The following is a 22,789-nucleotide window of genomic DNA, read 5'->3' as shown; positions in this document are numbered from 1 at the left end:
TCAAGAGTCTGGAAGAATATGTAAGTTATTCCCATCTCCAAAAACCTAAAGATGTGCAAGGGACTTTGAAAGCCAAATCTGTCCCTAAAAAGGTTTTATCAACTGTGGACTGAGTAAATGCATTTGCAGGGTTGCTGACATATAATTTGTGGCCAGATTGGAGTTGCTGTGCCTGCTTTTGGCATTTGCTGGAAGCTGTCTTGCTACCTTAATACAACAATGGCTGTATGTCTCAGCAGAGCTTGTTAGGTCAGGTTCATCCTGGTGTGTATTGAGACATGAGCACTGTGCATTTGACACCTTTTGACTTCATACTTAATTTATTTCTCTCTTTGGTGGGAAAATGCAGCTCTTTTCAAGACGCTTTTCAATGTCTCACTTGCCATAAAGTTCAAACAGATGGTACAAATTCTTTAACTAATGTGAATGTTGAACTTAATAAACATCTCTACATGTGTGGGCAATGCTACATTAGTGAATATATCCCATAGCCAGAATATGTTTGCCCTTACCATTTTCAGTGCTCTTTCTATATCAATTCCTTGGCTCCACGGTACTGCAGGGTTAGCCAGGCAGTCTCCGGCACTACCTCTCCTGGAGACATCAACACGCTGCCTTCGCAGGTAACGGAAAGCCTCTGCTATGACTAGGACTGCATCGTGGGTCAGTGCAGATGTATACTAAAATTGATCCAAATAAAACATGGTGACAAACTGCAATCTTAGAATCATCCTAGATTTATCAGGTCTAGTCCTTCTCTAGTTAAAATGCTCTTAGAAGAACTGTGCATACAAGCCCTTTTGCTTGCACTCTGGCCTCAGATGCTTTACATTGTTACACCATTCCACTTATCTCAAATAACAAATAAAAAATATTTTCATTTTGCATAGTACAGAACAGCAAAATAACAAAACTAGTTTGCAGCTGCATGAAGTTTAAGTGGAAGCTTGCTCATCTAAATGAGGTCACTACAAAAATCTGCAATTCCGTGCTGGCCCCTGCTGCTACTAATAGCAAAGGAGAGCTCATATTATTTGCTTGGAAAACTTTTTTTTTTTTTTTTTAACAAGATTGCCAAGACAGTTTTGAATCGAAGGTAACATAAATCATTTCTGTTTGGACCACAATCCTGATTAGGTAGCATCTGTGGCTGGAAATAGATCAAATAACTTTTTTTAGTAGACGGATATACAAGCAAGTAATCACAAAAAACATGTTAGGCATTACATTTCTTTGGCCCATCTGACATTGCCCATCTGACTTCTCTCACACAGTAAATCTGAGGAAGGTCACAAGCTTTGTATAGCAACAAGTCTTCAACAAAACCCCAAGACTCCTTTACAACCTGTTTATGCTGCTGTCAACTTCATTCATTGCTTGACATATGTATCTGGTGACATCTCCCAATGCTATAAATTTAATAGCACCTACAAAATATCATAGGGGTGCTTATTTTTTTTCTTTCTTTTTTTTTTTTTTTTCCTATTTCTTCCACATCTTTCTATGAGAATGAAGAGGGGAAATAAAAGATGAGTGGAAGAGTTATCTGTGTGTACTGGTGTGCCTGCTCTTCTACCTATGTATGTACTCAGCCACTCTCTTTGTGGATAAGACTTCTTAAATTCTGAGGCAGTTAGTTCTGTCCTGTAGGGCAGGTCGGCATGAGTAGTGGTCTGAATTTCTTAAAAATGTGTATCATCTTATTGCAAGATCTTCAGTTTGATACAAAGCTTCAGGAAATCTGAACAGAACAAAGCAGACCTGCGTGTGCAGATCAAGACAAGCAGATCTGATAAAAAGGAGCACAAAGGTAGCATTATGAAGGCTTTACAGGAGCCTTCCTTACAGAGTTTTAAATGACAACAGTTTATAAACCCTTACTCAGTGTGTGAGGGGTGTTCTTGCTCTGACTGTACCTAGTACAGGCATTCTGTTGACTCTGCCTACCTTTACCTCTTCTCATGGTGCTGGCCTTGCTATGCTCACCCTCTCCTCTTTAATAAGTTATCAAAGACTGTATGTCACATCCCACACAACAATATGGAATCAGATAGTGATTTTAACAGCTATTTGTTCTTGTCTTAAAAAAAATCTTGTAATAGCTGTCCAATCTAGGACTACATAAAACTTAGACAGTGATAATTTTTTTCAGCAGACCGCATCAATTGTCAGTAACCTTAATGCAGTCCCTTCCAAGTCATGCCAAGAGAGCTATCTGATTTTCTACTTTATTTGAATTCTACTTATAAATGCATGAGCATGCAAAGAGAAAAAAGAGAGAGGGAAGGGAAAGGCTGATAAAATACAGAATAAATTAAACATCAGGGCTTTAATCTCTAGGCAATTTTATTTCCTAATCAAAAATATTGTACATCAATTTTTAAGTATGCTTTTTGTCTGACTGACAAATACTGTGCACATTTCTATAATGAGTGGTACATTTGTGGAAAGGTAATGTAATCTCTGTGTTTGTACCATATATTTAAGATTATTTTTTTAAGGATAGAGAATAATTTTTCCCTTAAGGTAAATTGCTTTCAAGTGGAACAAAATCTTCCCAGGATAACTTTATATATTTCCGAGCTTTAAAGATTAGTGCAATACTTATCTTTGCTTCTGCCTCACTGTTAGGAAGCTTTAGAAAGCAAGACTAGCTCCTAATCAACAGGGAACAATACACTGAGTATTATGGGCCTTTTTTTGCCTTTCTGAGCTTTCTCTGAAATGCCAGCAAGGCTGTGGGATGGCGTGGGATTAAGATAATTTGCCTTCCCCAACGAAATCACATCCACCTCCAGGATGGAAAAGACTGCAGTGAAGTATCTGGTCCAACACTTCTGAAATAGGACCACTCAGAATAGACTATTCCTGACATGTTTTTTAAATCTGTCGCTTTTAAACTCACCATCAAAGGGGTCCATTTACCTCCCATGGTACATTTTACCATTTTACTGTGCTTAACGCCCCTCCCCCCTCCCCCCCCCCTTTTTTTTTTCTTCTTCTGTGCTTGTTACAAATCATCTTGATTGCAATTTCAGCTGACTGCTTCCTGTCCCTGTCTTGGCAGACATTTGAGTTATGCCTACATTACAGAATTGAACTCTGCCAAGACTTGGGTGAGGGCAGTTGAACTCAACTGACCACAGTTTTTTGGTGACCAGAACCATCCTGGAGTGGTTTGGGCCAGCCCAGCCTGCATCCCACTGCTTCCCATGCATGGGACAGGACTCGCCAACAGGTAGTTTGGATGCAGCCACCCTTTATAGATGCTAAGACACTTTAACAGCTTGGGTATAGCTAGATCAGTTTAACAGCTTGGGCATAGACACACCATGTTTCTTGGTGGCAGGACTGGAGAACAGTCTCTAGCATTGTTTAGCTTATGGTAGTGATGAAATTCTGGAAAATAGCTGATTATTTTCTTTTCTCTACCAACCTTCTATTTACTGGAAGACTATTACCACACACCATTCATCAATTCCTTCTAAAACTAACTAAAACTAAAAAGAGGGATTTTTACCCTTTTTCATAGTGACACTTTTTTTTTTCCCTATCTTTTTCAATTCTCTCTCAGATTGTTCTCCCTGGTTTACTTCTTCCAAGAAGCTGGTGCTACCAGCTGTACAGGCTTTCTGTTGAAAACCCACCAGTAGTCTGAGGTCCTCTTATCCCCCACCAGTTCCTGGTTTTGTTCAACTATTTGTATTGGTGCAAAAGAACAGGTCTAATCAAAAGAAAAAGAGAAGGAAAGGAGGTAATGGGAATATTAATAATATGCAGTGATCCTAAAAGATATTATGACTTGAAATATTGGCCAGAGCATCCTTGATGCACTCCTTGATTGACAGTGAATAACATACCCCCTTTACCATATAGATGCTGAGGCAGAACAAATCTGTGGGAGATATTAACATGTTGCATGTCTCCTAATAATAGTAACCTTTAGTTCATCCAATCTAGGACAGTTTCAGTGAACCTGGGGCTTAACAAATTTGGAAAATATTACTGGTTGAATTGGAAAATGTCATTGGTTAAATGCTTTAATATCCAGAGCATTTCTGTAAAGGACAGCAGTGAAAACACGTTTAGATTATGAGGGCAAGTCAGCAGTGACTAGCAGGCAGCAGAGGCCCTTCAGTGAATCCAGAGCTATTTAATTTTTTTACAAGAAATTTTCTGTTAGCATTAAAATTGACCAGCAGCCCACAGTTTGCATTGAAAAACTAACCTAATTACTAACACCTGCACCCCAAGACTGGTTCAAAATGTTCAAGTTATAAGTTTTTATCCTCACTGCACAATGATAGCATTTGCAAGATCAAGCCTTTTACTTTTTGCTCCCATGAGGTGGGCACTTGTGTCTGACTGACAACTTTTGCCTCTTTCTCACTTCTGGAATTGCTGTGAACAATGCAACATATTCCAGTCAGGGATGTGTATCACACACATTCACACACCTGGGGTTAAAAAACCCTAAATAATTATTAAAACCCAATTCATCTCGTCCAAGTAAAATAAATACCTTTAATGGTGAGTTTTTGGCTTCTGGGAATTCCCTTTCATCGAGCCTCACCCAGCGTTGTAGAAACTGTTGAACCATTGGGTTTTCATTATTAACTATCTGAAATCCAGTAACATTGGCACCTCCGTGCATTACTCTCTCCAGCACAATGTCTGTGAAACCCTGGGAGGACACATGTAGTAAACAGGAATCATTGTCATCCAATGCCTCTTTTATTTAGTTCAGTTTTACCTGCTAAAAACTTAGCAAAAAATAATTTGATGAATTTATTTCTTGTTAGCTGAAAATGTTCTACCAAGGAGACAATTGCTATCATGACAGCACATGGGATTGTGATAATGGCATAGGAAAGAATTTTAAAATGTCTTCTTGTTCAGACCTTTGCGATGGAAAACTGCCCCGTTGTAGTGTGGCATATAACATTCACTGGTCAGAAAGAAAGCATTGGGGAAGCTTGAAGTACTACTTCCACTTCTCTCATCATGGTGAAAACCTGTCCAAGAGCTTTGTACAGCAAAGGTTCAATGTTGGGAGCAGAAAAACACTGAACACACGTATTGTTCTGGGGAGGCAAAGCACGCACTTCCTTGGCAAGCAGCTGTCAGTCACGGCATCATTTAGCATTTCACTTTCAAACATAATGGTGTGATTCTCTCCCACTCTGTTGTTATTTATACTTGTGGCAGTAAATTGGTGTCTTTTTGATTAGCATGACTTGATTGCAGTCATGTTTATCTCAATATCAGTGCTTACACATGCTAAAAGACAACCCAGAATAAGAATATCTGTATTTCTATGCACACTCTGCAGTCTAATCAGTGAGATCATGACTGCTTCTTGTAATGCAAAACGACACATTTTAAAGTTGTACAGTACTTATACTAAATAAGGGGATTTAAAAATTAGTCTTTTCTGTTTTAATCACACCAAAACGTGAATATAGAGAATATTCTGCTAAGTGGGATTGCTAACGTCAGTGTGTGATCTTTGGAAAAGTATTTTTCTACTCACCGTAGACACAGAAATCAAAAAATTAGTCTTTCTGCAAGTATCGATTACAATATAATACTTATTCTAAGGAAATCTAGCAGATGTTGTTTCAAAGGCATTATAAACATCCTTGAAAGTAAATTTCAGATTCAATGCCAGAAGTTCTGTTACAAATAAAAATTTGCTGTCTTGCCCTGGAAGGTCAGTACATACACTGTCACCACTCTACACTCTATAATACAAAAGAATGGCTAAATTCGTCTGGCCATTTTACTTGATGGAATTATTGTTTTCATTTGCAGCTTTTCAACACTTATATTATACATACATATTTTACAATTATTTTTCCTGGAGTGCCTAATTTTCAAATGTAAAGAAGACTACAATTACCAAGTGCCTTATTTATGAGGACACAAATTAGTTGAAAACATATAATTAAATTATTATTTTAAAATTAGTGGAGGATATGAGCTGCTTAGATAAAGTAAAGACCATAATTGAGTACAGGTAACTTTAACATACCAGTTCCAGTATTTACTGAAGCCATTTCTCAAAATCCAAGAACTCATTCATGCATTTACTCTTTTGCTGATTAAGGTTGACACAAACTGAGCAGCATATATTACCCTCTCAACCTCAGCTGTATTTGTAATGAAGAAAAATTCTTACCAGGTTAGCTAACATGTAGTGATAACCTCGAGAATGTTTGCCAAGGATTACAACCTGTGTGAAGAAAAAAGTTACATGTTATTCAGTGTATGAGGATGATTCTCAACTAGTGGAAAATAAGCCTGAGAATGAAAATTTTTGCATTCTTCTACACCCAATCAAAGGGTAGCATGAATATTACAGACCTGTGACTTTAGAGACATGATGTAGTCATTTGTGTTTTTTAAAACATATGGGCACTGTACAAAAGAGAGTAACTCTCAAGGCTGAGATGACTCCTCTTGCAGAGATGACCTGGCAATCTCACCCTTGTCATCATAATGCCTCCCTGCTGACTTATGCTCATTTTCGTTATCATTTCAATTATTTCTGCTCTGAAATGAAGCAGCACTACATCTACCCACTTAGTGGACTCTTTTTTATGCTCCTTGTTTGTGGAGTATGTGAGAGGTAGATGAGACAGTCCAGTGTTTATTAAACCATACCAGCACAGCAGGGCTCTGAAAGCACAACTTGTCCTGGGTGCTCCCTGCCAGTAGAGCCCTGGCCAAGCCTTGCCATGTATCCATGACTGAAGTTAAATTCTTAAAGCTATAGGCAGTGACCTTCATTACCTTTTGACAGCCTGAAAACTTGTCATTTCCAGTGTAAATGGATGCATTTGACCGTATATGTTTAGTCAAAATTTGTACTAAATATGATGCTGCACAGTCCACTAAACTAACATTTGCCCTCCCTGACCCCACTTGGCTATGTCTGTGTACAAATGGAGCCATTAAATGGAATCACAAAGAGACAAAAAGCAGTAGGATGAACTGAGCAGACAGACTCTCTAAAGATAAAGGGGATGAGTGGGAAGATGGAATTCTGCCATCTTGTGTGCTCACGTCACCATTGTGCTTTTGCAGAGAGGAGACAAAAATACACTCCCCATGTTCCTGAAGCTGGCTGTCAGCTCACCAGCAATACCCTTTGTACAAAATTATGCCACTGCACTTAGCAATATTCCCTTCTTCAGGTTATTACCTCAGTAACATCCATCCAGTACCACAGCTGCTGAAATAATGTCCAGCAGCAAGAATTTAATTAATAATTGTAGTGATTATGTATGTGTCAGGACAGAATTCAACTTATTCAGACTTTGCTGGGGTAAACTGCTAACAATTATAAATAGCAAACATAATTCTGACCATACACCATGACTGTATCACTAAGAGCAGGTCAAGTGATCAGGTGATGCTTTTTAATGGACCACTTAAGTTTTTACTAAAATCAGATGACATTTGAGTCATTTACTTTAGATATATCGAGGAGCCTCTTAAAGTTCTTGATTAAACTATTAAGTTCCGAATTGTCTCTTTGGGTTGGCTTGTCCTTAATAGATGACATCTATTTCAAGTTCATATTTAATTCTGTAGAAATTTGCATACTTCCAGAAGCCTGAAAATAAAATGCTGTTCAGGTCCTCTTGAGAACTGTATGTACACTGTGTTGGTAGAAAACATCTGCTTTCCTACACTCACATTTGTTTTCTATGGAAATGTGCAGTCTTCCTTTAGATCATCCGGTGTGTGCGCTATTTGCATATTGAACTGTCTGTTTAAATTTCACCTTTAAGGCAGCGATTTACTTTTTAAAGGTTAAAGACAACAACAGCGTTCTTTACCATTTTAACCTTAATAAAAAATACGAAAGCTTTTACATTTCTATGCATTTAATGTTATAAATGCATTTATTTAAGAGAAAATACCATGACAGATGAAGTCAGAGGCTGCAAGGAAAACACACATGGAGCTGCTACAGACATCTGGAGAAATACTGCAAATAGGAAATGTAGGACTCATTAGCATACATCAGACTCAACTTCCATCTCCTCTATTATCATGTCTCCAAAATGGCCAGAAATAATTCTGACTGTTTAGTCCCTTAGAGAGGTCCAACATACTACAGTCAAGCTTTTATTCAAAAAGCATCTTTCAGAAATGAGCTGCTAGAGTTTCTATTCACACAATCAACCACATTAGTTCATAATTATTTAACTGGATCTTAACAATGCTTTTAAAATTCACTACACATGCTACCCTAAATTTTAACGCAGATGACTCTCCTCCCCCCTCACTTTCCACCCTCTAGCAACTGCCCAGCATCTTGCAGGGAGCTGCTGGATTAGCGAGCCTAGCAGAAACAACCACAGCCATCAGGGTTACTCCTGTGGGAACACGGGGATGGATAAAGATTTTTTTATGAAGAAGAAAAACAGGAGTATAACAAATAAATCTCATCAACTGCTTATATATTGTGAAGCTTATATAGAAAGTGGGATATTGAATAGTGGTGGTGAATAGAAAGCCAGGATTACAGGACAAGGATTTCACAGAGCTACATGTCTTTGGTAAGTTTCACTTCCAAGACTTAATATTGCTTTCACCTTGACTGAAATAAAAGCTTATAAGATTTAATTCTGAACAAAGGAAGAGGAAAAAAAAAGACTGGAAACTATCATGAATAATTCAGACTTCTGATCACGCATAATTCTCATCTTGTAGATAAAAAGATCATAATGTCAGATTTGATATAGAGCAAAAAAAGTTTGTATTTTTAATTAACTCTTTGGATGTTTCTAATCAATTAAGAAAGTCCAAAGGGAACATAATTAAAATGTATCTAGTTTTAAAATAAAAGGCATAAACTGTGGCCAGCACAAGGCTTACTGGAAGTATGGAACAATATGCCAGATTTGAGAAATTAAATCAGCATCACCAATTTTAGTTTTCATGTCCTTGGTGAAGCAATTTTTTGAATGAAAGCATAAAGACAACTTGGCTTTCACCGTATCAGTCATCATGATAACAAATAGGCAACTACATTTTTTTCCCTTAGCTTTAATTTTTTTTCGTACAGTTTTTGAAGATAGCATTATAGAGATTAGCTGAACCGGCTAATGTTAAATTGGTATGAGCACTGTCACAGTTCTAAAGCGATAGTGATGATTCCCTCACGATGTAGTCCAAAGGCTATACACATGTCAGAGAGGAATAATAGTGAAATGGAAGCGAAATATCTTTGATACTAACCCCATAATTACTCTGCTACCTTTTGACTTATTCCTTACTCAAATTACAACCACAGCTATTTTGTGGTCTAGAACAAGAATCTGCTTTTTTCTTGGCCATGAAAATTAAATGTTGGGATTAAGGATGAAGGGAACAATATAAGACGAATTCTTAAGATGAGGAGACTGGTGAGATCTTAGATGAAGATCAAGGCACAGAAGTTGTTATAAATGGTAGTAACAGAGACCCCAGGGTTGTGCTGGAACAGTCCTCCAAAGACCCGATGAAGAACTGGAATGGTAAAAGTACAGAGCATGAAGATGAACAGAACTAAAAGAACAGAGGCAAGGAAAGAATAGGTTGAAGGAAGAAAAGAGTCTGTGGGCTCAAAAGAAAAGGAGCAATTAAAGAATAGTGCAAGCTTGGCAGGTGGGGCGGAACAGGCATATTTTGTCTTTTAAAGTATCATTGGTTTGTCTTTGATTCAGGGATGGGAAAGATATTTTTTCACTTATGGATGGAGAAAATCACGGAACAGCTGAGGTTGGCAAGGGCCTCTGGAGAATGTCTATTCCAACACCCTTGTTCACAGCAGGGCAGCTGGAGCAGGCTGCTCATGACTGTGCTACATTTTGAATATCCCTGAAGACAGAGATTCCATAGCCCTTTTGGGCAATTTGTTTCAGTGTCTGACTACCCCCGCAGTATTCAACTTGTCTGACGTGATCTCTAGATGCTTTTCTGCAGAGCTGCTTCCTAGCCAGGAAGGCTCTACTCAGTGTGTATGGGGTTATTCTTCCTATCAAACACTCCTCCCAGTTTTGTATTATCTGCAAACTTGCTGAGATACACTGTCCCATCACTTGGGTCATTAGTAGAGTTTAAGCAGTACTGGCCCCAGTACCCTTGGGGTACTCCACTAGTAACTAGCTTCCAGCTGGATTTGTATTGCTGATCACAAAGGCCAGCAATTTGGTCAGTTTTCAGCCACCTTTATCTTCACTTATCAAGCCCAAATGTTCCCTAACTTGATACTTCTCTACCTCTACCAAGGTGAGTCTTCATTGCTCCAAACTTTGCCACTGGGACCTGGGATTCCTGAAGGCAAATCTCACCAGTAAAAGCAGAGGTGAAGAAGGCAATTATCTTTGGAATTCTACACTAAAACATGCCAAATCAGAAAAGATCTAGAAATGCTACTGCAGTCACATCTCTGTGGGCTTTGATTTTGAAAGGAGTCATTGAGAAGTACAAGCTAAGAGGATATGTTTGCATTTTTATGTAGAGAAGTGGCTATTATGATTTTGGCAGAAGTGAAAAGAAAACCACCATGTCCAATTAATACTTGTTTGGAGCTCATCTTCCTTTCATTTGAATCCATTGCCATCTGGTCAGTTTAGTCTTTTTAATCAAAGCTATTTATTATCCTTTATTTACAAATGAAAGAAGAAAGAAAAGAAATTAAATCACAAAACTACAGACTACCTCAAAACCCTGATATTTTATGAGTCTATTAGATCTTCCCATAACATAAAATACTGATGTTGACAGGCAGTATTGCCACAAAGAAGGTCTAAAGATTTTTCCTGTGCTTTTCACTCCTGACAAGTTGCAGAAATATGCCACTTAAATGGAATGACAGGCAGAGATCTGACCTGTTGCGCTGTGTCTTTCCATTTTTAATGTATCTGGGAACAATAAGGCAGTTTAAGTCCAGAACTCTTTTTTTTTTCCTAGGTTTTAGAAAGGCAGCAAGAAAAATGAGATTTCCTAAAAGCTCAGAGTAAAGAAGGATTTTGTCATCTTTGTTGAGGTTATTCACACATTAATTTGGGTCCAAATTTTGCAAAAAGCCCACGATTAACTTCAAGCATGTTAGCATGTCTTCTCATTTTTTAAGCATACATGTAAGTTTCTGAGGACAGGAGAGCTTAGCTACCTCCACATGAGCAGTAATGTTCCACTAGGACTTGCTTTCAAAATCCAGTTGTGACACCTTCGCCTTCAAAGCAGTGTGCAAATGCCAGCAATGATGGCATGATGCTTGCTTTTCAGCAGCAAACAAGCAAAATAGAAAAATGGACACAGGTCTAAAAAAATTTCAACAGAATCATCAGGATCAGCTATCAGTGTTGATCGCTCTTTGTGGGAACAGGATCGGTAACAGGCCCTTGCTATGTCAAGCACGGCAACAACTGTCTGGCAAACCTAAATTGTCATGGAGCACTGTCTGATCCTGGTGATCAGGTCAGATGTGTTCTAGCTCGTATCCCTATTGATAGCACCACTGCACTTCCAAGGATGGATTTACTTCAAGCTCATCTCAGATCTGAGCAGCTCCTACCTGATACTGGATTAAATGATTGAAAAGTTGTGGCAGCACCCTACTGGACCAGTGGCACTGGCTAATTTAGTCTTCAAGACCCACTTCAGAAAGGAGCACCACAGTCCAATTAGTTCAATAAAAGCTGAAGTCAAGTCCCCTAAATTTCTCATCAGTATGTTACCAAGGATACTTAGTTTATGCTGAGTGGCATCTGCAATGCACTGCATCTCAGCTCTGTTTCTGTAGATCAAGAAAAAAAGAAACTGAAGACATCCTACAGCTGGAGAATGCAGAGTCCTCTCCTGGCCCCCTTCCCACTCACATAGCCCCTTGCTGTGGTGTGGGAGCTGCCCATGAGGCTTGCAGCCACCACATTTTGGTATTCTAAGGAGGGTGCATTGTTAATACCAACATTATTGTCTACACTGTTGTCATGTGGGCAAATGATCTGGTGAAACAGCATTTGATAGTCATACATAATCATTCCTCATTATGTTTACTTTGCACAGGTCACCCCTTGTCATGTAAATTTTCCAGACTGGAATAGGATAAATAGAATAGAAAATAGAAGCTCTTCCTAAAAGTGAAAATGATTTTCTTCATCTAACCAGATGCCAAAGTAAAAATAAGATCTCTTGTAACCTCCATTTTGGTGTAAATTTGCAGTGTCTGCCACCTCCCCCCCCCCTTTCCCATTCACATGCAAGCTCCTACACAATAAGCAAGTTCACTTTGAGGATTCGAAGCACAAGAAGACAAGGTGAGGTCTTCCCTGAGTAAATTCAAATTCAAATAGCATGTTGACACCTTTTTGGTGTTACGATTTTGTCTCTTTCTATCACACCAATAGCACCAGCACAAATGTACAAAGCTCCAGAGGAACAAGAATAATGTGGCAAAATATCACAGGTAGTAGCGGCCTTGCCACAGCCGAACAGGTAATACTTATCCTGCCTTTAATCCCACAGAAATAAACCCATTTCCATCTACAGTAGGAATGGCTCTCCTCATACAAATGGCCAGAACCTCATAATAGTAACCATAGTGCAAAACCAGTGAAGGTGATTTATTTCTTCACTTAATATTAATGGTATGAGAATCTGGGCACTAGGGATTGTGATGCTGTAAAATATGCAGTAAACAATTATTTCATTTATATGAAGAATGAGTACTATATTAAATTTGAGTTAAATATTAAATGAAGAATGTATTAAATATTAAGATGAAGATTCTACTCACACATTATTTGTTGCAGATAAAAATAACTGCATATATGGTTGAGATTAATTTATCCACCATTTCAGAGACTTCCTGTCCTTCAGGGAATGTCACAAATCCATGTACAGTCTGGATTGCTGGGTTTTGTATTTTTGTGCAGTGTATAGATCTAAGAATCTTACTTGTATGCTGTTGCCATCATTTACATTTTTAACCACACCTCAAAACCATAATCCTACCTTTCTCTATAGCACAGATCATTAGTATGTGTCTGTAAAACTTTCTCTAAACAGATTTCAGGTTTACCACAATGTATCTCTTATGGGAGATAATCTCCTAGAAGACACAAATCTCCTAATGGAGGGGACAAAAATGTGCATTGTAGAAGCAAGAACCTGAGATACTTCTGTAGCACTTTAATAAAGTTTTTCCCTCTTTAGCTCTTTTCTGTGTCTTTCTCTCTGTTGCCTTTCTCCTTGATGATTAGTCACTTCAAGAGTGAAATTTTACTTTTAGGCCATCCCCATGTAGGTGATGGTCATGCATATTAGTCCTTGGAGGGTAATTAAAGGCGACATCTGAAGCTGTATTGTACTCCCTTCTCTCTCCAGAAAGCTAAACTTTTTTTTTTTTTTTTTCCCATAACGAATATGACATTTACTAATTGAAGACTGCTGTAGTAGAGCATGCATTTAAGTCATGCAGAAAAGAGTATATAAGAAATTATTTCAGCAAAATATTACAAACTGCAACATAAGTTCTGAGGGCGTGATACTTTCTTCTAATTCCTTTCAGTGTGATAACAAAGTTTTCTGTGAATTTTCTGTGCCCTGTGATGATTTCCCTAAATCCATTTTCCTTGGTATAATTTAACAATACTATCAGATTATCTAATCTGATGGCATAGTTATTATTAAAAGACATATACTGCAAAAGCATCAGACCCTGGAGATGCAGAGATGCAGAGTTTCGCGATCCCTAGTAACTGACATTTGTAATCACAATTGTTTACTCTTTAAGCCAAATAAAATTCATGAAATAACCTTTTCTTTCTATCAAAATCTCTTTGTTTTCATTTGTTGACAGATGAGCACAGTGTTGTATCTCTCAGGACTGCATCTCTCCTCACAAGTCATGTCTTTCAGTACAAAGACCTTCACATAAAAATCAGTCAAAACTTAAGCTATCATTCATCGCTTAAAGATATTCTGCTAAATCCAAGATCAGATATAGCGCTTTTTAAAACTACCAAAAAAAATAATAATGTAGTGTATGAAAGAGATAGCTAAAATGGCCAACAGACCTTTGCCCCTAATAATTGCCAAGAGGTTCTCAAGAGGTTCTCAATTTGTTCCTACAGAGAGCTTCTCCAAAGAGATTTATGTGTTGCAGAATTTTTTATTAGTGAATTCTTTGGGTTCTGGAGTGAGATTAAACTGTAAAAATCCAGTTGTGTTCCAGAGGAATTTTTGGAGCTATATATAAAGGGAAGTAAATCAATGAAATATGTTAATCTGCAGCCATGATTTCCACACAATCATTTTAGGAAGGAGTCCATATTTTTATTGTCCCCATAGTTCTAGTATTTTCTTTGAGAAAGATCCTATCTTGAAAGATGTTTAATAATGAAATGCTTTTACATACAAGGTAATTTCACAGAGATTCCAGTATTTTCTTAAGCCTCTGTGAAACTTTAATTTCAAAACTCACATGAAATTTCACAAAGACCTCTAGTCTCACAGAAAACAAACCAAAAGTAAACATGTACAGGAAATGTCAAAGCACAATAAGCTTTTGGTCTTGAATGCCAGAATTCCTTTAATTCAGCACTGGCAAACCAGGGAGTGGTACTCTTCTCATCAGTTGCACCTTCCAGTCCTGCTGGGTCAATATTTTGTCTTCCTCCCCCTTTCTTGTCTATAATCCTTCTCAGGTCAGCCACTACCAGAAGGTCAGCAACTGTGACATGAAAGGGTTTAAGTTATGTTCTTTGATCTGACATATTTTTGGTGTAATGTTGGACAATTACCTGGGTCTGAAGCTTTTCAATGGACTCTTGCCATCAAAGTTCAATCATATTTTTGATCATAGTGATGCTTTTTGACGTCTTCTCTGGAATTCTGATATTCTTAGCAACACCCCACTTTGAAATTTTTTGAAGAGTGTAATGGTAACTTACTGTAAAATTTTTGAGCAACCTCCCCCAAAGCTCAAATGACCTTTTTTGAAGACAATTATTTTGGTACTGTATTTGGGACTCTGCAACTTGGCTGTTTCTCTACATGGATCTTCCAAAGAAACTTCACTTTATATAAGCTGATAGGAAACATACACAAAGAAAGATTGTTGTATTCTGTATTCTGATATTGTAAACTGCTTCTGATAAATTCTGAAATACTTAACTTTTTTGCATTTCACCTAGTCAAGGGTAAGTCTCATGCATTAGTCAAGGTCCTGTGGAAATATATCCCTTGCTGCTCAAGCACCTGAGAAGAGACATGAGGTTTTGCTAACCTGAGAATGAATATGTAGCGTTGCTATCTCTACTCTGATATTCTAGGCAGCCCATAAGAACAGGAATTTCTGTTAACTGCTCAGGTAGGTAAGTTCTTGGTAACCATGCTTTGCACTGACACAAACACCTCTTTAAAAGACACCAATGTTTCTTAGTCAATTCTTACCACAGAAAAGTTAAGCAAACAGGTGCATGTGGCTGTGCCACTACAGTCAATTGCCTCTACCTAGCAACATTCATGTTTAGATTTCCTTCAGTCCACAAGGTAACCAGCTCTTATCCCAACATAATAGGGTTCCATCACAATAACATTCTCATGGCCAACTCTGCAGATATTCTCTTTACTCCTGCTACCCCCTTGCCTCTCTGTGGTTGTGGATCCTTTCATTGTAGAGCTACAAGACCAAATTAAATATATCAAATTCAGCACAATCAAAACTGACTTCCAAACTATCCTCCTTAACTAAGTTTCACAACATCTAAAGCCCCTTTCACAAATGCTATTAACAATAGCCATCTTACATTTACTCAGAATTTTTCAAACTCTGCAGGAATCACGAATACTTCAGTCCAGTCATATAGTGTAAAGGCATATCCACATCATTAACAAGCAGCTCATTAGTGGCCTTTAATGCCTCATTTCTGTGACACAAAAATGATATCTATTTATGCCTTTTGGGTCTCTTTTGGGGTTTCTCTAAAATTGTATGATGATAGTTCTTAAGAGTATACTCTTGCAATCACAGACAAACTTGAATGATGCTTATTTCTTCTCATATTCTGCAGGGGAAATGAAACTCCCCCAGTCATAGTTGTTCTCAATATAATAGGATGTATATAAGTTTGTGGAAAGAGAAGAAAAAATTAGGTAAACTGAGACACAGAGTTTTCATTTTAAAAATACATAAACTTCTCATTTTCTCTACACCTCTATTCAGCATGTCAAAGCTAAACCTGTGTTAGTCCCCGGAATTGAACAAGAGCCCTTGGAAACAGAATTCTGCTTATATAAACCATTACTGCATGTCAGGATCACTTCAAACCATTATGTGGATATAACCCAGAAGTGTCGCAGTAATTCAGTCCCAATGCTCACATGAGAATCTTTTGGAGGGGGGGTTTGTACTGCAGAACACTGCCTTCAAGCAGACTGAAAAACACTGAATAGTAGCCATTCTTTTTTTTCCCTTTTCAGCATTTCTTTTCCATTTTAAATGTCCTATGAAATTAAAGGGAAAAAAAATCAGTGCAACCTTCTCTAGGAAAGACAATGTTACTTTTTCTTATATTTTTTACTGTAAATTGAATTTTACTGTGACTAGAATTGCATTCAATTTGCTCTTTTCAATGCTTTGAAGGAGTTTGAAAGGTTTATTCTGCTTTGCTATAATCAGCGCTCTGCAGTACTGCCTGTAAAACTTGGTGCAAAAATTGTGAACCAAAAGAGATTACAAAGAGTTAATTTATTTTTACTAGGCTTAGCCTATGCAGCAGAGGAAGTCTTTTTACTCGTATGACGTAATAAAGTCACAGCAGTATTTTTCCTTTCCGATCCTTTACATGCATCTCCCCAGGATAAAAGATACTCAAGGTATTTTTAAAGGTATATTCATATTTCATATTATTTTATTCATTACATATTTTGGAGGATTGAGTTTTTAATAGTACATACTCCACTATTCCTATGCATGCACATCCATGGTCTCACACACATAAATTTGATATAGTAGTATCAACTTTTTTAAAGCTTGGGAACATTAATTTCCTCTAAAATTGTTACGTTGTTTTCCATCTTACTGGTTGAATACTATGGCATGTTGACATTTCAGGCTTAGTTGATGATTTATAGGGCCTGGTTCTTTATAAATTTACCCCAGGCTAGCCCTGGTAGTTTTAATTTACTCCAGGGAGGCTAATGGCATTGCTCTGGTGTGAAGGTGGGATAAGAGAAAGGAATTGCATATGAAAGCAATTATAAGCAGCGAGTGATTTGCACTGGGATGTTACTTTGCTGTATTAGGGCCTGATCTAAATCCATCTGTAGTCCAGAGCAGAGGCACTGCAGCTCTGGATCACGCCTAGGGACCTCATATTAGCGACATCCCCACTAGGCTGTTACTTGTATCAGTTACTTGTATCATATACCACACCGCCAACCTCTGGGCTAAAAAAGAAAGTCCCACTCTGGAAATTGGAGCTGCAGCACCTCGGTGCTCTGTGAAGTGCATTTGGGAACATCTTGATTCATGAGGAGCCCTGAGAAGCACCAGTGGTCCTCTTCCTCCCCCAGACAGGGTGATTCATAACACACTGAGGCCATTAATCCTGACTTCATCAGCTGGGGAAAAAAAGACATACACTTTTGTGTGGCTGTTCTTTTACTGAGTTAGGACTTTGCTTGTAAATGAACTTATGAGACACCAGGACTATCACGCTGTCTCTGGTGATGTACAATGCCTGTTTGCACAGTGGTATTGTGCTATTACTATTAATTTTGATGGTGTGTTTCCTTCCTCTCCCTGCAGTTGGTTCATCTGAATTGTTGCAAAGATGGTTGCCTTGGAAACTAATTAAGGAAAGCCTTTGGTTAGAAGCAGAATTTCAAGCATTAAACTATTTGAGAGACAGATGCAGAAATTAAGGTAATGTCTGCCAAGATGAAAGGGTTTATCCTTTATACAGAGAATAAAGAACTACATTAAATGCCAGGACTGAAATAAAGCAACTTGTGTACAACACTGATTTTTTAAAACCTGGACTAGACATGTGAGCAAGCAATTTTAAAATAAGACGGTGGATTACAAGAGGTGAAAAAAGATTCCCAGAGCTGCTAGGGATGGCAAGATGCTTAAATACAGTGCAACAAAAAAATGAGATCACATGTCAAGCAAGTTCTAGCAAGCTCTCCCTTTCCCCACAAATATTCTGCATTTTCCAAAGATTTCTTGTGAATGTTGTTTTTTGGAAAGTATCTGTGGAGGTAGTGAAAAACCAACTCCTGTCCCCACAGTCCAGGTATCGCATGGGAAGCATCAATGCATACATTTCCTTCCAGAGTACATCAAACTTGGGAGTGAGAGGCTATCTCCAAAGGGCCCTCAGGCTTGGCTTTTCTGCTGAGACTGTCAGCAAGGGTAACAATTAGTGCCAAGCTCAGAAACAGCTCCTATGATGTGGACACAGGCTAATTAATGAGTGGGACCCTCTGAGGGCTTTGTGAAGGCAAACAGAAATGCACAAATTCTGTGTGCTGAAAAGCTGCAGAGGAAGGCAAACTCTGCAGCAAAATGTGCTTTTAGTTACCTGTTATCTGAAATTCAAAGCAAAGACAGTCTATGTCTGAGTGCAATGGTACCAATTTAAACAATGTCTCCGGGATAATGTTTGGCTCTATACTTGCAGCTGTGTAACTGAGAAAATATTGTGGATCACTGTACATTTAAAGGTAATGCAGAGGTTGCCTTATAAATATGCCTCTAACTTCATAAAGGCATACTGCAAATGTGGTGATAAAAATACGTAAAATATCAAAAGCAGATGCATGTGTGTGCATTGGTGTGTGTGCTTATATCCCATGAATTATCATAAAACATAAAATGAGTAATTGCTACTATTGCAGAAAATTAAAAACTCTAACGGTGACTTCAGGTTCATACGCCTCTGGCATAAGAAACCAGATTTGCTTAGCATCAGTCTTCCGCATGCTGCGGTGTGTGCATTTATGGTGGGACATTTCATATTAATTAGTATTATTACTGATCAACTACATTTAAAATCGTGCTTTAATGCATCTTGAACATTTTTAAAATGTGTGCGCCATTACCTCAGTCATTCTGTGGGATGACTAATACTCAAACTGTTAAATTCCTGTCATTTGGAATCTGCCTTGCATTATGAAGCCTTGATGACAGCTTGGGAGAGGCATTACTATTTACAAGCTAGAAATTCTATCCCCAGCTACACATGAAATGTGCTATACATGGGGCAGATTAACCCAAGATGTTGCTTCTCCCTGCTTTAGCAATCCATCTCTGGCTCTTTATTAGTTTTATAGCTGATAGCAGTAGGCCCTTCAGGCAGATACAGCTGTCAGTTTTGACATATGCCCATTTTTTACTTACCTTTTGTGAGCTTCAGTCCTGAGGGTAACTGACTCAAGTAATTCCCCTTTCCTCCCCACATGCCCATACAAACCTGAAGATGTGAGGGGAAAGAAGTGACCTGTCATTCTGCTTTAGATCCTGGTTTCAACAATACTCATGGGCACCTAATGAAGAAATGCCCTAAATTTTAAGTTTCTAGTTCACTGGAAACATAAAAATGAACTGTACCACTTTCTGAGTGACATTACACAACATTGTACATATTGGATATTCTCTCCTTCAAGTGTCCCACTGTGTTTATAGGCAGTTATCGTTGCTGTTTTTTACGTCTGTTGGTGCAACGAAACGCTGCTGTTTTGTATTTACACCCCAAATGGGAAAGCTCTTGTGCAGTGAAACAACTCGTCTGAGATCTGAACCACTCTGCAGACGGATGCAGCAGTGGCTGCACTGAAAACCTGCAGAGCATCTTAATCTCGAAATCTCAGACTCAAAGGTCAAGCCATAGTCAGTACTTGCACTGGACAGAGTTCAGTCAATCAGATTACCCTTAATCTTATGGATGTTTTACTTCAAGTCTCCTTCAGCGGTTTGCCTGTCATTGTAAAATTTTGGGGACTGCATTCTCTACTACAATATTACTTCTGCTTTGTGAGATGCCTCCACTCAGTAGAGATTGCCTTGGAGTCTAGTCTATATGACTATGTTTAGAGATAGTGTCATTTTGATAAAAGCATGCAGTCTCTGGAATAATCAGGTCTTTTGTAAAGTTTCACCATTTTGATCCTGAAAGGAGTTTCTTCCTCCTTATTTTCCCTCGGGAGTTTTACTTCTAAATGGATACAAAGCCACTCTAGTCTGAAATACAGTTTGTTATCTTGGGAATAAGAAAAACCCATTTCTTAACTCAAAAACATGTCTCTAAATACATGGTTGAACAAGCTAAAGCTTACTGTTAGTTCTCAGAAGAAAATGTTCTGTTTATGAGGACAAAATTTTATATCTATCTGTGAAGGAATACTGGAATATTTTAGCATCAAGGGACAAGAAGTGTGAGGAGCTTATGAATTTTGCATGTTGCTATCTGTATGCTTGAGAGGCCACTAGATGATTAAATTGAATATAGTTTTGTTGTGCAAGGAGGGATATGGATCCACATGGTTATGGAACTATAGGGAAAAAAAAGAAACAGATTGTAACCAAGAGGACGACTATTAATCTCTCTGCTTCCTCTTACTCTGCAGCTGAGGAGACAGGGCCAGAGGTGATTTGGGCATCCACCTTTAGGACACAATATGGGGTCATGCACAAGGTTCTCTGGATGTGGAGTGAAACCAGATGTGCTGCAGAGGGAAATCTGGCACAAAAAAAGGTTACCCAGGAAGAGCAGGAGCTGAGGTGTCCTCTTTCTCCTCCCTTACATTTACATACCAGGGAGATCCAGGAGAGAGACATCTTTTCCTGGGTACCAGCCAGCCCTGAGAAGAGAAGCACCTCGTATGATAGGTATCAGCTTTTAGAAATATAAGGACATATAGATGTGCCAGATGCTAAAGGTATATGGAAGATTGAAGGTCACTGTCTCATGTAACTGCACGTCACTGGAGGAAGGTACAAAGTATTCCAAGCAGGACCTGAAGTCCCAGAAGAAAATCCTCAAATAGGTAATTGGCTTTAGATAAACTTACACCTTTGGAAGAGCCATGCATCCTAGTTTGAGCTGGTTGAAGAAAGCATCAAAGGAAGAGAACTGTACAAACTGACCAGCCTAACACAGAAGAAGAGGTCATTCTTATTTAATCTGAGCACTAACACGAAGCCATGATACGTAGTTTCTGGAGCAGAGAACTGACGAGCTTGCCGAATGGCCTGGCCAGGAGCCCAAAAGTCTAATAGTGAGCTCAGCATGTGCGCAGACTGTTTAGTGCCTTCCAGACTGTTTATTTCTGCTGTTACTTTTGCTCTTTAGTAAGTCCTATTTATGCTTCTCAAGTCCAGGTTCTCTGACAAGTGCTGCTGTTGTCCCTGATGGAAAGAAATGGTTAAACCTATGCCAGCTCAGTGGGAAGAATTTGTCCTCCCATGCTTTGCCATCACAGGCAGGGAGGCCTGGCTTCCCCTTGCCCTCACTGGTAGAAAGCTTCAAGGCTACCTGCAGCTGTGCAGTCAGCATGCTGTTAACGTGTGCAGATGGTACTGCCTCTTAGCTGAGCAGACTTTCTAGACTCCATACAAAGCACTGATTTGACTTTCTAGACTGCCATGAAGCACGAGATTTGAAATATGCAAATCCAGTGTTATCTTTCCCCTCGATGGTATGCTATCAGCAAACACAGTTGGCTATAAAGAAGACAACTCACCACTCCCTTGAGCAAACTAGCTGGCTGGATTTAAGTACTGCACACGCTTGTGAATTCTTTTAGCTACCTTATGAGAAGATAACAAGGCAAGCAGAGGCGAGGGAGAAGGAAAAGCCTAAAACCAATAATTGCTCAGCTATTGGCCTGGGGTCCACTAGCACTGACTTTCCCTGCAGAAACTCATGTCACTGCTCTACGGTCTCAGATTAATAAAAATATCTCTGGAAACTGTTGCCAGAAGGTATTTTTAGCATAAGAAGCATCAGCTTGGGATCTGCTTGGACAATTCTTTGAAGTGAATGGTCCCAGTGAAATAAATAGGAAAATACTCCAATGAAAGTTCTGCATAACTGGAATCCTCTTGTATGACTGCTAACAAGACAGGATTACTACTAGAGTATTTATCTCAGAAGCTACGTTTGATTTGCTTTACTACCTAGTTTGTTTCCTAAAGAAAAAGTTGTAAATCCATTTTTGGTACTGCAAATTCAAACAATTGTGTTCATGAGGTACCTTCAATTAAATTAAGTAGAAATAATCCTATTACAATTGTAAGGCAACATACATGACATAGAGTTTGTGTGTGAAAATGTCTTATGGATTTGGTTGAAAAGCAATGGACTGATTATATTTAACTGCTTGGCTAAAACTGGTTGAGTCATAAAATCCAACTGCAAGAAAATTTTAAGATCTTTCAGAAATATTTGAGACAATTTAGGACAAAGATTTCATGAAAACTAATTTCAAAAGATGCACATCAGTGATACACCTTAAGGCTTGATTGGAACTGAATACCTTGAGAAAAAAACTCAGTGAATAAATAAATCTTTTCCATTTTCTAGGCGTTGTTTATGGCAGCGAGGTCAGTTGCTACTAGTTTACCATACAACATTTCTAAAAGACATGCTAAAGCTTTATGAAATTTAACTGCTACTTTTGATCTGCTCTACATGTATACCTTAAACCCACAACTAAATTTATGAAGTGGCAATAATCAGAGAGCCTTTCAGTCTTAATATGAGCAAATCCCTGC

The 22,789-nt window shown here is 38.4% G+C and overlaps 1 protein-coding gene across 1 annotated transcript in view; it reads right to left on the bottom strand.

Annotated features, from left to right (window-relative positions):
* Positions 1–22,789, bottom strand: part of GRIA3 (glutamate ionotropic receptor AMPA type subunit 3) — a gene marked incomplete at its 5' end in the record, with an annotated part of 145,261 nt that overhangs the window by 55,179 nt on the left and 67,293 nt on the right. The window contains 3 exons of the mRNA XM_084294144.1: positions 513–680; positions 4,523–4,684; positions 6,182–6,235. Coding sequence (XP_084150270.1) covers positions 513–680; positions 4,523–4,684; positions 6,182–6,235 — 384 coding nt within the window. The remainder of the gene's footprint in view (positions 1–512; positions 681–4,522; positions 4,685–6,181; positions 6,236–22,789) is intronic.

Source organism: Netta rufina (genome assembly GCF_964035555.1).
Source record: "Netta rufina genome assembly, chromosome: 12".
Classification (NCBI taxonomy): domain Eukaryota; kingdom Metazoa; phylum Chordata; class Aves; order Anseriformes; family Anatidae; genus Netta; species Netta rufina.
This window is presented reverse-complemented; position numbering and strand designations above follow the sequence as displayed.